We start from the raw sequence: 17,214 nt of genomic DNA, 5'->3' as shown, positions 1-17,214 counted from the left end.
TGCCATATTCAACATCTAGTAATGAGATTTGTAATAAAATGCCAGACGACGTTTTATTTATTTATCTAAACGTAATTGAAAAATGCAGGTGTGTAAACTGTCCTTATATAATCGCTAGTTATCTATAAAGGTCGAATTTTGAAAAATAAGTATGCGTTATTAAACGTATTTCAATGAGAGCTGAGATAAAATGTCAAACGTATTGTAATTAACTTATGCAAATATCATCGTGGAATGCAGATGTGTAAACATTCATTATATGATGACTGGTAACCGGTGAAAGTTTGCTTTAAAAAAGTGTGCGGTTTGAAATATCTGGTATTAACATTTTTGTTCTTTTTTATTACTCATTAAAGAAATATTTATTTATTTATTTATTTAGCAATTTATATATTTAATCACTTATTTCTGCATGTATCTATTCATTCATTTATTTATTGATATATTTACTAATTTAAATATTTATTCATTTATTTCAGCATTTATTTACTTATTCAGTTATTTGCGTATTTATTTAGTTTTGGATTTTAATTTACTCAATTGTCTGTTTCAAGAATACTTCAATTACAAGGTGAAAGCACGATCAGTGTCCCATGATTCGTGACACTAAATGATATTTTTCAAGCATCGTGATATCTGAATGAAATCTTTTTCCTTTCTGTAATAAATCACCCTTAAATAATATGTCAGCTCTTTGCTATTCATTTAATGAGCTTACAACATTAAGTTTTTGGATTTTCTGAGGCGGTAACAGATTCCAGCAAACAGTCAAGTGTTGCTGAAATAAAAATTAAAATGAACGCTTATGATTACCATATACGGAGCAAGTTTCTTAGCATGAATAAGACCTATACTAACGTATTTAGGCTATTACCACAAATATTAACTAAGAAGACGTGTGTGTTACGAATGTCATTTTACAGTATTTGTGAATATTATGATAGTACCTCTCTCATTCAATTCCCATTTTTTCAAAGTGTTATGAATTATGCAAATTCCAGACATGCTTTACCGAGCATTAAAATGAGCATTAATGGTCGGAGTTACCGCATAAGCAACAAAGAATGCTTTCATTTTGGTGCTCTTGTCTCCTGCCCTGATCTCTAATTATTATTTGCCAGTGGCGTGCTTTTACATAGATTAACTTTTGCGCTTCTGTTTGTGAAATATGTTTATATAAATGCATGCACATTCACACACGTATGGAAAGAAATACCATTACAATAATTCCTCGGGATCTGTGCTCTATGTTGCCCTTGAATCTAGATTTGAATTTAGAAATTAATTGCTGTTTCGACAATTTGATGGTTACAAGTAAAGGTGCTGTTTGAGATATGAGCTTGTTACCAATCCATTTTGACTCTTACTCAGGTATGAAGAGCTCAAAATCGAGACAGATGCTACTTAGAGCGTTAATCATTATTACTTGACGTTCAATAATGTTTTTCTGCCTCGCGAATTACACTAGCGCGTTCAACAAATGCTCATGCTGGCAAAAGAAAACGTTTTCCATCAGTCTAGTTTTATTACCTTTTTATTAAAACAAAATGTGTGCATCTACTTAGCTTTTATAAAAAAATATCATGGGACTAATTTTTTCTCTTTAAAAAAACATTTATCTATATCAATATACCTTTAAAGACTTACGTATATCTTTTCCTGTCAATATAGTTTTAATGCCTTTATATAAAACAAACTGCGGCCATCTAATTAACTTCTATAAAAAAAAATGATCATGGAGCAAAATTTATTCTCTCTTACGAACCAAATGAATTTTATTATAATGCAAAGCTAATTTTAACTTGAATCTATCAAATCGAGGTGCTTTTAACTGGATAAAGTCATGTAGTGATTTCAGAGATTTATTGTTTTAGTTTAAACATGTTTAATATTTAGTTGAAATAAGTTACTATCCTTAGTAATCTTGCAAATAAAATTGTAGTTCTGAAAAATATTTGATAGCTAACACATAGTATGTTCTTGTGTTTATATGAGAAGATGAAAAGATATACGTCGACGAAAATCTAAAAAATATCAAAGATTCCATATATAGCTGAATTCTATAATGAACTGATCACACTAACATTATATTAAATATATTTCATTACGCCAAAGTTATATTATGTTATTTAACCTGGCAATAAAGTTACTTAATTCCACTGTTCATATATTTACGTACCTTGTATATATTGGAGCTTACTTATGATTTAATCCAATATTTTTCATAAATGGCACAATGGAAGTCTTCTTTATCCACTGAGATGGACCAGTGTTTACAAATCACCAAACATTCTATAAAGATCACTGAATGGAAAGTCGATTTTTGTAAAATATTTTGAAGATGACCCCAGAGAGACTTACCCTGACTTGGCGAAATTCGTCAATAAGGTAATGAAGTCTTCGGAGAGCTGCGTCAGCGCAGGAACCTTAATTGGCGGAGAAGGCGCCCCAGGAGACTCCGTGACGTCACTCAGTCCCGTCCCCCATATTAAGCCGAGTTCCCATCCGGGTGCCTGTATCTGTTGGCAGATTGTGAAGAGAAGAAAACGATAGATTTGTGATGCTGTGAATTTCCTTGGTAGATTAGAGCAAACGCTTTTGTTATGCATTTTGGTTACTGCTTTAACATTGGACAAACGGTTCTTCTGCGCATGAATGAGTAGAAATTACATAAATATTTTGCTCTCATGAGTAAGCATGTACGCAACACTTTTTTTTTTTTCATGGATTTAGGAAAAGGCTTGTATGATGCAGCTGGCTATTTGCTTTAACAACAGGAAAAAGCTACTTCAGTATCCGAATAAATTGAAATTATGTAAATTATTTAGCTATCATGAATACAGCTATGCCAGTAAAACTAAATGTCCTTTTTTTGTCGATGAACAAATGATAAAGGAAATGGAATGCTTGAAAAATATAAAAGCATTCTGAAATGTGCAATGATAAGAGACTCCGAAGCCTCACCTGTCCAGGAACTCTGTTTGCCAGGTCGCACAAGAACATGAAGACCTTCGTGTGGCGAGCGAGGGCATCGGCCGCTTGATGCAGCGGCGCGATGACCCCAGCATCCCCCAGCAGGTGCAGGAGGAGGTCCCTCCGCGCCTGAGGCCCCGGAGTCACCGCCGTCCAGTCGGTGTACTCCTGCAGCGCCGCCGCCAGCACCTCCCTCAGGTGATGGTGACGGGTGTTCCTCACCCAGGTGCGGGCGACCCTCTCGAAGGTGCGGTCGTCGACGCCGTTACTGATGAGGCCTTCGCCTAGCCACGACCAGGCCTCCCAGGGCGTGTATCCTATGACGACCTCCACGGGCTGCCGGCTCAAGGACGACCCTCTCCTGCCCTTGGAAACGACGACCCCGTCTTCGCTCGGGCCCCAGGCTGGCATGAAGGCCGGGGTTTCAACTTCTCGCGCTGCGCTCATGAGAGCCTCCAGGGGCGCGGCCCTCAGACAGGCGACAGTGCGTGGATGAGTGGCTGAAGGGTCATCCGGAACAGGGCAGCCGGCAGCTACTGCCAGCCGTAGGGTGATGCTTAAAGGGGCTGGGACTTGAGACCAAGGGCATCCTGACCAGCCAGACATCAAAACTACCCGCTGGAAGAGTCCTGGTAAAGACAAAACTCATTCCAGAGATTTGTATTTGGCATGCATGCATACATACATACATACATAACACACACACACACACACACAATATATATATATATATATATATATATATATATATATATAAATATAAATATGTGTGTGTGTGTGTGTAGAGAGAGAGAGAGAGAGAGAGAGAGAGAGAGTTAGTTAGTGTGTCTGCTTGCAGCACGATCATCTTTTGGGCAATAAAAGTAAGGAAGTTTAAGTGTTGGGCACTGATTTTACTCATTATTATAAAGCGTCACTTACATTATCAAGAATCCGACTTCATCAGAATAAACAGTCACTCTTACCCGTAATAAGTAACCGAATTCATTGTTGATTTACTATCATACAAAACGATCCACATCAACATAAGAATAATCTATGAGATCAACATTTTTCTGAAACTACAAGAAGACAATTCCAGCTCCTCTGGATCCTCCTGGAAAGAGTCCATCTGTTGGTCAGCCGAAACGGGTCTCGCAAAGGCATCCTACTCACCGGGAGGAACAATCGGGCTTTCCATGAGGTACGAAATGCAAGCGGCGCCCGTATCCCGCCCGAAGAGCGTCACTCGGGCGGGGTCGCCGCTGAACTGGGCGATGTTTTCGGCTATCCAGTTGAGGGCCGCGATCTGGTCCAGAAGGGCGAAGTTGCTGACCACGCCGCCCACGCCCCCTCCGTAGGTGTTAAGGAAACCTGGGGAAGATGAAGGAGTTTCACTTTTTGACAAAATTTTAACGGAGTTTAGGAGACGAGCAATTCAGTTCAGGTTGAGCTGATAGATGCAATGCTGTCACCATTTAACACCTATTCAAATTTTAGGAGGCTTTTCTGAAAAGACAATAGACTCATATTATTTAAATAATAAACTTACTTGATTTATTCTCAGTCTTATTTGTTTTATACAAAATGCGTATAGCATTTGCTTAAAAAAGTGAGGGGTGAAAACATGTAGATAAAACGAATACACAAAAATATGCACGCGCACATACATATTCACGAACACCCGCGAATGTGTATGTACATACACATAAAATGTATATACATATATATATATATATATATATATATATATATGTAGGTATGTATGTATGTATAACTGAATCACGAAACTTTGTAACGTGATAAATGCATAAATAAAGGTATAAGTCACTTTCCTTCGTGGCTTATACCTTTATTTAACACATATATATGTATATATATATATATATATATAAATATATACATACCCATTATATATAATTATATATATATATATATAATATATATATATATATATATATACATCTCTGTGTGTGTGTATACTATACATATATATATATATATAATATATATATATATATATATATATATATATATATATATATATATGCATACACACACACACACACGCACACACACACACACACACACACACACACACATATATATATATATATATATATATATATATATATATATATATATACTCCTTTTACGAGAAAGTTATAACATTTTCCCTAAGCAATTATTTCCTCTCTGAGCAAAGAGAGAGACAGAGGAAAATAGAAAAAGAAAGCGATCCCCCCTTCTCAGAGAGAGTCATGTGGACCAACTGTTTCACTGCTGAGAGAGACGAGAGAGAGAAGAAGAGAGAGGAGAGAGAGAGAGACGAGAGAGAGAGAGAGAGAGAGAGAGAGAGAGAGAGAGAGAGAGGGGAGGCTGAATATCCGCAACCGTAGGGGGCAATTCCTGTCGAAATAGCCATCCCGTTTTGCGTTGGCGTAATATTCGGCGACAGCAGAGGTCCGTTCCTCGAGGCCTTTCTTTGTCACTGTTCTCCTCAGCTTCTCCGAGATAAGGAAATCTGCACCCGCCATTAAGATCCGATCGTTGTAGCGAGGGAAATGGCTTTCTATTCGCGAGCAGTGGCGCTGCTTCTTATATAAGACGACGGTTACGTACTGTTTAATAAATGGATGGGGCGCCTGTAGACTGCTTCGCTGGATTTTGATGGTGTCTTTTTCTTTAGGCTTAAACGTGTTTATTTCTTCCTTCTTCCATATGAATTTTTTTTTTATTTTCGTTGTTCGTACTGTTATTGGATAACTTTCGTTTTTGCTCTTATTCAGTGCTTTATACACACACACACACAACACACACACCACACACACACACACACACACACATATATATATATATATATATATATATATATTATATATATATATATATTATATTATATAATATATATATATATATGCATAACTGAATCACGAAAATTTGGAACGTGATAAATCCATAAATAAAGGTATAAACCACGAGGATAAAATAAACAACGGGGTTCTACAAGATCTTTCGACTCGATGTTCCTTTACTATCAGATATTATATACATATATATATGTATTTATATACATATATATGATATATATATATTTATATTATATATATAGATATATAATTTGCATATAAATTATATATATATATATATATATAATAATATATATGTGTATATATTATATATATTATAGAGATCTATATTATATAAGATATATATATGTATATGTGTGTTATGATGGATGTATAATTCTTCTATATTATATAGATATATATATATATTATATATATATATATATATATAATATATTTGCCATATAAATATATAAATATATATATATAATATTGTATATATATATATATATATATATATATATATATCTATATAATATATAGTATATATATGTATATGTGTGTGTATGTATGTATGTATATCATATATATATATAGATATATAGATTAATATATATATCTAATCTATATCTACATCTATATTGATATATATATATTATATATATATATATATTATATAAGCTATATATATATATATATTATATATATATAAGTATAATATAGTATATATATATGTATGTATGAAGTAATAAAAGTCCAAACGTTATGTAAAATGTGTATCAAAAATACATATACTTACATATATACATCATAAATATATAAAGTATATATATGTTATATTCTTTGTTATTGCAATAATCAATAGATTGATTGATTCTATTTTCTGCAAGAGGAATTCATTTGTGAAAGATAAAAATTGAACTGCTTATGATGAATAAGGAAGCGATTTTGTACATTTACAAAACGGAATCCGAAAAACAAAATAATAATAATAATAATCAATAATAATAATAATAATAATAATAATAATATAATAATAATAAATAATAACTAATAATAATAATAAGAATAATAATACTGTACTTTTGTTTTTTTTTTTTTTTTTTTTTTTTTTTTCATGTAACTCACATATATTTGTATGTATCCCTTCTGTTTCGGGACGAGGAAAAGAAGGGAACTTCAGATGGAAAGATGTTTATGATGTCTATGAGGCTGGCGATCGGTTTTTTTTTTTTTTTTTTATCAGAATAAACCCTTCTTTTCAGATAGGAATAAATATAGTAAGGAAAACGTTCGTAGCAGATAAGTAACATAAGAGAGAGAGAGAGAGAGAGAGAGAGAGAGAGATGGACGAGAGAGAGAGAGAGAGAGAGAGAGAGAGAGAGACGTTGGAAGCAGATAAGAACCTTGCAGATGTAAATATAATATATATATACATATATGTGCATATACTATATATGTAATATTTATATACTATATAATACATTTATGGTATTTATTATATGATATAATATATATATATATATATATAATATATATAGATATATATAATATATATATATATATATATATATATATATTATATATATATATATATATAATATATATATATATATATATATATATATATTATCCACACACCACACATATATATATATAGATATATATATTTATATAGATATAATATGTCATATACATACACAGATATATTTATATATTCAATACTCACTACAAACTGGCTGTGAAAAGACCAACAAAGTAATCCATGTATCAGACTTTATGAAGGGAAGAATCCTTTGTACCAAAATATCTGATTTGTTTTCCATTGACCCAACTCTATCTCCTTATCTTGAAGCCGATTTATCAGAAGTATTAAAAGACTAATTTAGGGAAGGCATCCGTGGGCGCGGTTTTGCTTTTTAGTTTGTTGCTAGTCTGACTATGTCACTACGACAATATATATGCATACATATATATTTATATATATATATATATATATATATATATAGATATATATATATATATATATATTATATATAAGCAATTGTAATAGCAACAATGCAAAATTCTTTGCGCTTTTTTGGATACGCAATACTACAAAGCCTGAAGATCCAAGTGACAAAATGTATTAAAAAAAAGAGCAAAGAATTTAGGAAGTTAAGAGGGCATTGTGCTATTACAATTGCATATGTATCTGGTAAAAAATGACCAGTAGATTCTACACACACACACATATGTATTATATATATATATATATATATATATATATATATATAAACTATATATTATATATATTACTATCATTGTGTGTGGTGTGTAGAATCTAACTGGCGGTCATTTTTTTACCAGATACAATATGCAATTGTAATAGCAACAATGCCCTCTTAACTTCCTAAATTCTTTGCTCTTTTTTTAAATACACTTGTCAATTGGATCTTCAGGCTTTGTATATATATATATATATATATATAATAATATATATATATATTATATATGATATATATGTAGCGTTCGAAAATGTTGTAGTAGGAGAGAAATGCCGGTCATAAAAAGTTTTGCACAAGTTGAAGACATTAAAAAATTTGGAGACGGTCTGATCATAGGGAGAGAATAGAACAGGATAGCCTGGAGGATGGGTTAAATAATTCGGAGTTTTCAAATGACTGAGTAAAAGGTAGAAATGGGATATGCAGGCTAAGCAGCTTGAATGAAATCTTGGAATACAATGTACATTAGAGGATAGGAACCACAATGGTGAATGTAACTGAAATGGAGGGGAAGTGAGAGAGAGAGAGAGAGAGAGAGAGAGAGAGAGAGAGAGAGAGAGAGAGAGAGATATCACTGATATATCTGAAGAAGAATGTAGTCAGGAATTCGAGGCTAAAGTAGTTGGCAAGGAAAAGACCTCACGTAGAGATGTTAATGACCCAATGTTTGGGCAACGATTCTTGTGTCTCTGGGATTCATATGAATCCGAAATTTTGTTTTATAAGTGACTGATGCAGACATAATGAAGATCATTAGGAAGTTCATGGGTTGATGATATTAAAAGTAACAGTAGAATATTTTTGATGACCATTTATTTAGCGGCTGAAAAATCATGTAGTAGCATTATTAATTTAAAGGACTGACCTATAAATTGCATGAGGAAATAGGTATATATGCACGATGCTTGACGTTTTGTGAATAATATAAATCCAAAAGTTCTTTTAAAAGTGACTGATGCAGATATAATGAAGTCCATCATGAAGCAGATGGAATGTTGTAAGAGCTAAGCTGCTGAGATTAAAAGGTGTATAGTGTTACAGTTTTGATGAATTCAATTTGCCGTCTGAGGAGATGTGCACATTTTCCCCAATGGAATATTTTCCTAAGGAATGGATATACAAAATAATTGTTCTTTTTCATAATTTACAAGTCAGAATGGAGAGAGTAATTAAACATTCTAGTTACTTTTAAACTCATCAACGTGTTTCTATAACAATCCTTGAACTACCTAATGACCTTCATTATATCTGCATCAGTTACATTTTAAGACCAAATTTCGGATTCATATGAACCCCAGAGACACAAGAATCACTGAAGTATACCTATTTCCTTATCACACTCACCCAGAAATCCTCGAAAATAATTTTTAGTATGAAAGAGTCATGTCTGTGCACGCTTAGCTGTACTTGGGGATACTAAAGCTATGTCTGGTAGAGTGTGAACTTTATTCCAGGTGAGGGTCAGCTTCTTGACTGTAAAATCGAAGAATTATATGCAGTACGCCATTATATACTTTATATATTGAAGGTTTTTCTTATATAAACTATGTAGCTACTGACTTACTGAATTAACGAAGTCATATGTTAGAAAAATCCTACCACCCTGTGGTAGAGGTGTAAGAATACTACCACCGTAGGTCCTGCGTGTCGTAAAAGGCGACTAAAAGGACAGCTGCTGCCTTGCAGTCTTACTTTTTAGTAAAAGGCTAAGCCCACCGCCAATAACTGTGGAAACTGCTGCCTTGCAGTCTTACTTTTTAGTAAAAGGCTAAGCCCACCGCCAATAACTGTGAAAACTGCTGCCTTGCAGTCTTACTTTTTAGTAAAAGGCTAAACCCACCGCCAATAACTGTGGAAACTGCTGCCTTGCAGTCTTACTTTTTAGTAAAAGGCTAAACCCACCGCCAATAACTGTGGAAACTGCTGCCTTGCAGTCTTACTAGTAAAGGCTAAGACCACCGCCAATAACTGTGGAAACTGCTGCCTTGCAGTCTTACTTTTTAGTAAAAGGCTAAACCCACCGCCAATAACTGTGGAAACTGCTGCCTCGCAGGTGGACTTCTTAGTCAAAGGCGAGGCCCACCGCCAATAACTGTGGTTGATGACAGCAAGGGCATGGGGTCGTAAAAACCCCTTTGCCAAATAATAAACCATGCCTGATGTTGTAAGGAAAAGCGCATCAGGCAACCAACCCTTTAGTGTAGGGATAACGGTGGAAAGAAGAATATGTTGGAAAAATCCTGCTAAGAGTTTTAGATTAATAAGCATGAAATGATTCAAGACTGATCGAATTCACGAAAGATAGAGTGGAAGTGTGTAAAAGACGAAAGAGCTATAAGGTGTTTTCACGCAAAAAAATTTGATATTTTATAAGTCCAAAACGTTAGCAACTTGAGGAAGACTTTGGAGTTAGCGTGAGGTTGAAAATTCAAAATCAAATTATTGAAGCGATTGGTGATACCATGAATGCTCAAATAACAACAGAAAAAAGGAAATAGAAAGCAATAAAACAGAAGGTAAGGAAAGAAGGGCACCTGGAAACATGCCAGAATCGTAAACAAGAGAAACCGGATCAAAGAGGACTGATATTAAAATGCCAGACTCGGCTCAGTAGATGAATCGCCCACAGATATTTCACAAGTGGCTGTTCAACGCTAATGAAAAGAGGACAGGAATATGATAAGGCAAATGAATGAGAAGTAATACCGAAAAAAAAACTAAATATTCAAGGAGTGAGGATGAATGTAATCAGATTCAGAAATGGTCTCAGACGAAGAGATAACTGAGAGGGTTTTTGAGGTTAATAAAAGAGGTTCATTCACGGAGGAAATGGTAAGTAGAAATTAGTGGCATTTGAGGGAAAGAAGTGAAAGGCTGAATGTATGTACGTAGGGTAGATGTTTTATTAGTCAGACGGCATTAAAAGATATTTTTATTCCAAAAAGGAATTAATTCTTGGTATATAAGGGAAGATGAGAATTCACATTAATTATTGAGTTGATTTTGTATGAATCTACATTGTGTTCTTAAAAATTGTTCATTATGGGTGAATGTTACATGCATACACAAGCATATAAAAACAAAGAGCATGTCAAGTTTAGCGAACCCAGTATTTTTCACGACAATATTATACCACTTTGATTTATATATATACAAGGTGTTTCGAAATTAGAGGCCCCTCTCTACAGCATAAACTAAAACTGATATGGGTAAAAACAAAAGTAATTCAGAGCAGGTATTTATTTAAGTTTCTCTCTGAGTATTTAATATTTTGTGTGGCCTCCATCTGCCTGTACCACAGCCTGCATTCTTGAGGGGTATGATTTCAGCAAATCGTAAAAAAGCTGAGACTCAAACTCCATTTCCCTGAGCACTTTGGTCACCTCTCTTCACAGGTCGTTGAGGCTTGGTATACCATCATAGTTCACTGTGCATGCTTCAACATGATCCTTTAAGATACTACCAATGTTTTCACACACATTAAGGTCAGGGGAGCTATCTGGAAATTCACTTGATGAGAAGAAATTGATACCACTGTTTCGAAGCAGCTCCTGTGTCTGAAGAGCCTTGAAACATGGTGCCTTATCATGCAAAAATGTGACTTCTTCAAAAGATAATGCATTTTCAGGATCTTTGAGGAAAGGAAATACTCCACCAGTAAGTAGTTTCTCTGAAGTTTTCGCCATTCCATGACTGTCCTTTCTCTTTGATGATCCACATTAACCATTTGGCTGTGAAAAAGAGAAAAATTCCCAAAAAGTCAGGAAATTTCACAACTTGGTGATAGCACACGTCATTGCTATCATCCGACTTTGCAGCCCAAATGATGTAATTTTTATGATTTGGCTTCCTGACTGTGTAAATGTAGAATTCATCTGATGTGGCAACATGGAGAAAGTCAGCTTCACCCCAATCTTTAAGAAATGAACCACAAAACTATGCACGGTCTTCTCTCTGTTGCTGAGTGATGTTGGGCTTGCTGATGACATGAAATGGCTTGATACCAAATTTTTTGTTTCTAGTTCAAGCGCCAATTTATGCAAAGACTTTCTTGATCTACCCACAGCCTCAGCTATGATGTCTTTTGACTCCTGAGAAAGGACTTCAGGCCTTCCAAGATTCTTACTCTTTTCGTGATAACAGTCATATGGATTTTTGTTCCAGTTTCTTTTAACAAAGGATTCATCTCTTTTAATGTATTTAGCTATCTAGGAACGTGAAATGAAGGATGTGTCAGCATCCCTGGCCTCTCTGAAGATTATAGCCCTGATTTAGTCAATCCATCTGATTTCCTCCGAGTCGTTAGCCATGGCTGTATCTAACTCCGTCATTCAGTCTGAAAATACAAGAAATGCAAAATGAAAAATAGCTTAATAGAAATTAAGATGATGTACTTAGAGATAGGCTATAGCAGAAAACTTCATAACTTTCCATATGCTCTGTGGAGGGGGGCTCTAATTTCGAAACACCCGATGTATATATATATATATATATATATATATATATATATATGTATATATATATATATATATGTATATATATACTATATATATATATATATATATATATATATATATATATATATATATATATAACAGGTAATACATTAACTAATCCAGAATTTTCTATTGTATGTGATCTTGCCAAAAAATGTAAAGATGATATGGAATATAAAAATTTTAAGATTCTCTCCAGAGCCGCCTCACCTCATCAATTAGCAATAACTGAATCTTTATACATTAAGAGGCTTGTTCCCTCTTTAAACACCCAAACTACCTCCACAACACTACCTGTCTTGCATGTGCCCTTAACTCTGTTTTTGATGTCATTAGGTCCTTGGTTCCCCTCCTGAAAGGTAACGGTCTGTTTCAAGCATTCTTTCTGTTGAATATTAGATTTTTTAATTTTTAACATTTTTATAGTTTTATTATTTTTCAATTTGTAAATTTCTTAATTCTGAGTCTTTGTAACATTTTTATACATTATAATTGCGTTTTTCAGCTTTGGAAATGAGGCTGTGTCCTCGAAACGTCAAGCTTTGTATATAATTAAGACGGACAAACATACTAGTTCATTGACGTCCTCCTTGGTTGTATTTAATATATATTATTACGCCAGATCATATATATATATATATATAATATAAATATATATATTATTATATAATACTGTACTAGGACCTATAAATATATATATAGATATATATAATATATATCTATTATATATTATATAATATATATATCTTATAATTTTATATAATTTATATACATATATATATATATATATATATATATTATATATATATATATATATATATATATATATATATTTTATCTATATATACGTATATATCTGAGTATGTAACTCTTAGACACAGAACAACACTGATTCCAACCTCATGATCATGCAACGCACATCGAATTATCGCCTCTCGCCGAGCTAATCCTATCTCACATCCTTCTCCAATACCCTTTCTCCTAACTCACAAACACGATATGAATCCCTGGTAATTCTTATCAGCTGGGAAGGTAAACACGACCGCTCAGCTTCCAGAGGGCGCGCGCGGGAAGCTGTGTGACACTTGCGCGCTCTCTATCCCTACTTACCCAGCGCGCGCGGGAAGCTGTGACACTTCGGCGCGCGCTCTCTTTATCTCTATACCAAGGTCCAAAGTATTCTTAAGACCTTGCTCTATACTTACCCAGAGGACCCAGTCGGTAATTCACGGTGACGACGACCACTCTGCCGTAAGCAGCGAAGACGGATCCGTCGTAGAGCGAGCCCGCGCCCCAGCTAAAACTTTCTCCGTGCAGATAGACTAACACTGGATACACTTCAGTTCCTGGAATGACTGTAGAAGGGTGGGGGGGGGGGGGGGGGTGTCAGGAGAGAGGGTTTAGTCACGTGATCATTCTCAGAGAGAGAGAGAGAGAGAGCGAGAGAGAGAGAGAGAGAGAGAGAGAGAGAGAGTCTTTGATCGTATTACTAATGAGATTATCATGTTATATTTACTTGACTCAGTTTTTACGAGAGAAAGAAAGAGAGAGAGAGAGAGAGAGAGAGTTTATCTCGGCTTGTCTTGTTTTACCTAAATTGGCATACATGGTTTACTACCTAGATGAATCTAAACTGACTTGTTACTTCATAATACTTTCTAATAAGTAATTGTTATAAGAAAGAAAGCATTGAAATTCACCTGTCCTTTCTCTTTTGCTCTCTATTCCTGAATCATTCATTCCATTAATTGATCAACAGTATTAACACTTAACCTCACAGGCTGAGCAATGGTGCAAATGATATGATAATAATGAGAAGAAGTTCCAGAAGGAAACTCACCCATGATGGGGGAGTAGATATTGAGAGTGAGACAATCCTCGCTCTGGTTGGCCAACGCCGGCTGGACTCTTCTGACGAAGCGGACCCTCTCCCTGGGCATCTGTGCTTCGTCTGGATCTGGCAGAAGTTGAGGGCACACGGGAGGCGGGGTCGTGGTGTCTAGAACGCTGTCCCAGGGCGTAGGGGTGTTCGTCGGGGTGAAGCGCCCCTCCTCGATGGGGGGACTGGCGTAGGGAACCCCCATGAACACTTCGACGTCTCCCAAGAGGTGGCCGAGATGTCGGATGAGTCCCTGGACCTGGCCGTACTTGGTGGCGACGATTCGGGTCTTGGCAGCGGCTGTGGGTTGGGGGCCAATCTGCCACGCAGTGGCCAACACCACCAGACACGCCCACGCCCTCGGGATCATACCAACATCACGCCCTTGGCTTCTCCGCCTCCCGCCCGCCCTCACCTTTCCCCACTCATTGGAATGCAGAAGGCGGCCGGCGGTAATCGGTGATCTGGCGAGTCTGTTACCCTCTACAGGCGCGGCGGCTCAGATGGATGGGAGGAACGTGGTTGAAAGAGGCCCTCAGAGGGGCAATGGCATCCCCCAGCTCATCTCGGGGCTCCCGACTACATGGGATCAGCGGTCGCTGCATCACCTCTTCAGCGAGGGATGCTGGCCGGGTGGAAGAGAAGGGCCAGCGCTTCGACCATTGCAACAGTCAGACGAGAAATAAATGAATAAATTAATCAAAGAAAAAGATATGAGGGTGAACGCCAGCTAGACAGAGAAAGAGGAAGAAAGAAAGAAGGAATGTGTTAGCTTCTTGTCCAACCACTCACTCCCTCACTTAGCTATCTCCGAGATGAATTCCAAAGCGCGTCTTGCGCCTTGATGGTCTGGAATCTTGTCGCTCTCCCTCCACAAACTGACTCTTGCAAGTTGGTGGGTCCTACTTGTCTCGCTTAGGTTTTTGTTGCCTCAGCCTGAAACAGAAATGTTAAGTTGAGTTCTGGGAAAGAAGTTGGTGTTCTGTGAAAAATAATATCTTTCTGTTAAGGATGATTCATTGTACGAATATAATAGCTTTATATAACAGAAATATGAATGATAAGAACTGTTTATAAACCATGAGTTTATCTCAAAAGACTGACTCTCTTTTTGCTTTGTTGTAATTAACTGAAGTTTCAAAACCTCTTATCACTTTATAGCAAATGTCGCGATTGGCAGGCGGCCGTTTCCTGCTGCATAAGTATTTCAGAGCATCATGTTTTAACTTTATTATAATGATATTATCCTGTTTTAATATTTACTCCCCCCAATAACATTTCTTCCTACTTTCCTAGATGGTACAGCCACTTCCAGGTTTTGCTAATTCTGCAGTGACCTATGTTACAATTTTTTCCTTTTTCATTTTGGACACAAGTACTTATCTCATTCACTGTTAATGTCAAACTATCACCTTTAACATTCATTTTCAGACCACTTATAAACATGAATCATCAGCCAATACCACCTAATCCTTTTTTAATTGCCAAACCCTTTTATTATCATCTCACAAACATGCATTTGAATACCTGTTTATTTTATGTGAAAGTTTCGCAATCGATTGAATCAATATAACGTCCCCTAGCACCATTTTCCGCCTTTTCCTGCTAACAGGATCTCGAGCTTAATTCAAGCTAATGAAGACCTGAATTTTAGCTTCTTAGCTATTGTGTATACATCGTCTTACTTGCTTCATGAAAGGAATATTTCACATTTTTCCCTTCTGCATCTTCTTTTGGGGAGACTTTCTTAATTTGGGGTTGTTGCGTGCTTGGACTCCGTTTTCTTCACTTTTTTTTAATCTTTTCTCGGTTTTTTAATTTTCTTTTATTTATAGACGTCGTTCGTTTTGTAATATGGGAGTTCCATATATTTTCATTTTCATTTTCGTTTTCATGTATTGCTCTCTCGTTCTCTCTCTCAACGTACGGGCTGCTCTAGGAACAAGAGCTAGCACAAGAGCTAGCACAAAGCCAGCTAAATCATAACCGACCAACCTCTCTCTCTCTCTCTCTCTCTCTCTCTCTCTCTCTCTCTCTCTCTCGATTACCGATTTTTTTTTTCTCTCTCTCTTCCTTTCGTCTTATGGGATCCATCCCAAATGTTGTCATTCCTCCCCTCTGCTGATTTCAGGAGAAGAGAGTGAATATTGAAGTTTCTCTCTAAAGCCATTTTCCCATTCGCGCATCTTCTTACGTAAGATGGTCGTCTTAAAGGTATTGTACACTATTCAGGCTGGAAGTCAATGGATTTTCATTAAAATGTTGTAGTATGTGGAGTTCTTATAGTGGGACCTTTATTAATTTTAATGGCAATTATTGATCAAATGATAATACCGAGGAGAATTGTCAGGCAAAGAAACGTTTCATGAAAGGGAATAAAGTCGCGTTGGTTGTAAAGAACTTCAATTTGGTTAGAAAAATTTAATAATAAAATACTTAATTCTGAATAAGCTCTTGTTTTCTGTAAGGATAACCTACATAAGAAAAATGTATGTATAGAAAAAGAGACAGATTTATGCATATATTTGTTTCTTCTACTTGAACATTTCCAGACATTACATACATACATACAAACATACATGAATATAAATATTTTCAAGTATATGGAGAGTATTGATCCTCAAAGATGACAACAGATTACAGCTTAGTAATTCAATAAACAAATGAAATTTATATAATAATACTCTCCCCCTCCCCTCTCTCTCTCTCTCTTCAGGTATAGAAAAAACTCGGAATTCGAATCTCTCCTGATATATATATATATATATATA

The 17,214-nt window shown here is 35.5% G+C and overlaps 1 protein-coding gene across 5 annotated transcripts in view; it reads right to left on the bottom strand.

Moving 5' to 3' along the window:
* The window catches only part of LOC135220654 (neuroligin-2-like), a 208,073-nt gene that overhangs the window by 41,556 nt on the left and 149,303 nt on the right, over window positions 1–17,214 (bottom strand). For all 5 annotated transcript variants that reach the window (XR_010315744.1, XR_010315745.1, XM_064258007.1 and 2 more), the window contains 5 exons: window positions 14,405–15,379; window positions 13,770–13,919; window positions 4,129–4,326; window positions 2,965–3,602; window positions 2,362–2,519 (listed from right to left, as the gene is read on the bottom strand). Coding sequence is in view for 3 of the 5 variants with exons in the window: in XM_064258007.1 (XP_064114077.1) it covers window positions 2,362–2,519; window positions 2,965–3,602; window positions 4,129–4,326; window positions 13,770–13,919; window positions 14,405–14,813 (1,553 nt within the window). In the remaining 2 variants the exon portion in view is untranslated. The remainder of the gene's footprint in view (window positions 1–2,361; window positions 2,520–2,964; window positions 3,603–4,128; window positions 4,327–13,769; window positions 13,920–14,404; window positions 15,380–17,214) is intronic.

Source organism: Macrobrachium nipponense, chromosome 2 (genome assembly GCF_015104395.2).
Source record: "Macrobrachium nipponense isolate FS-2020 chromosome 2, ASM1510439v2, whole genome shotgun sequence".
NCBI classification, from domain to species: Eukaryota; Metazoa; Arthropoda; class Malacostraca; order Decapoda; family Palaemonidae; genus Macrobrachium; species Macrobrachium nipponense.
Note: the sequence above shows the minus strand (reverse complement) of the source record. Positions and strands in the feature narration are given on the sequence as shown.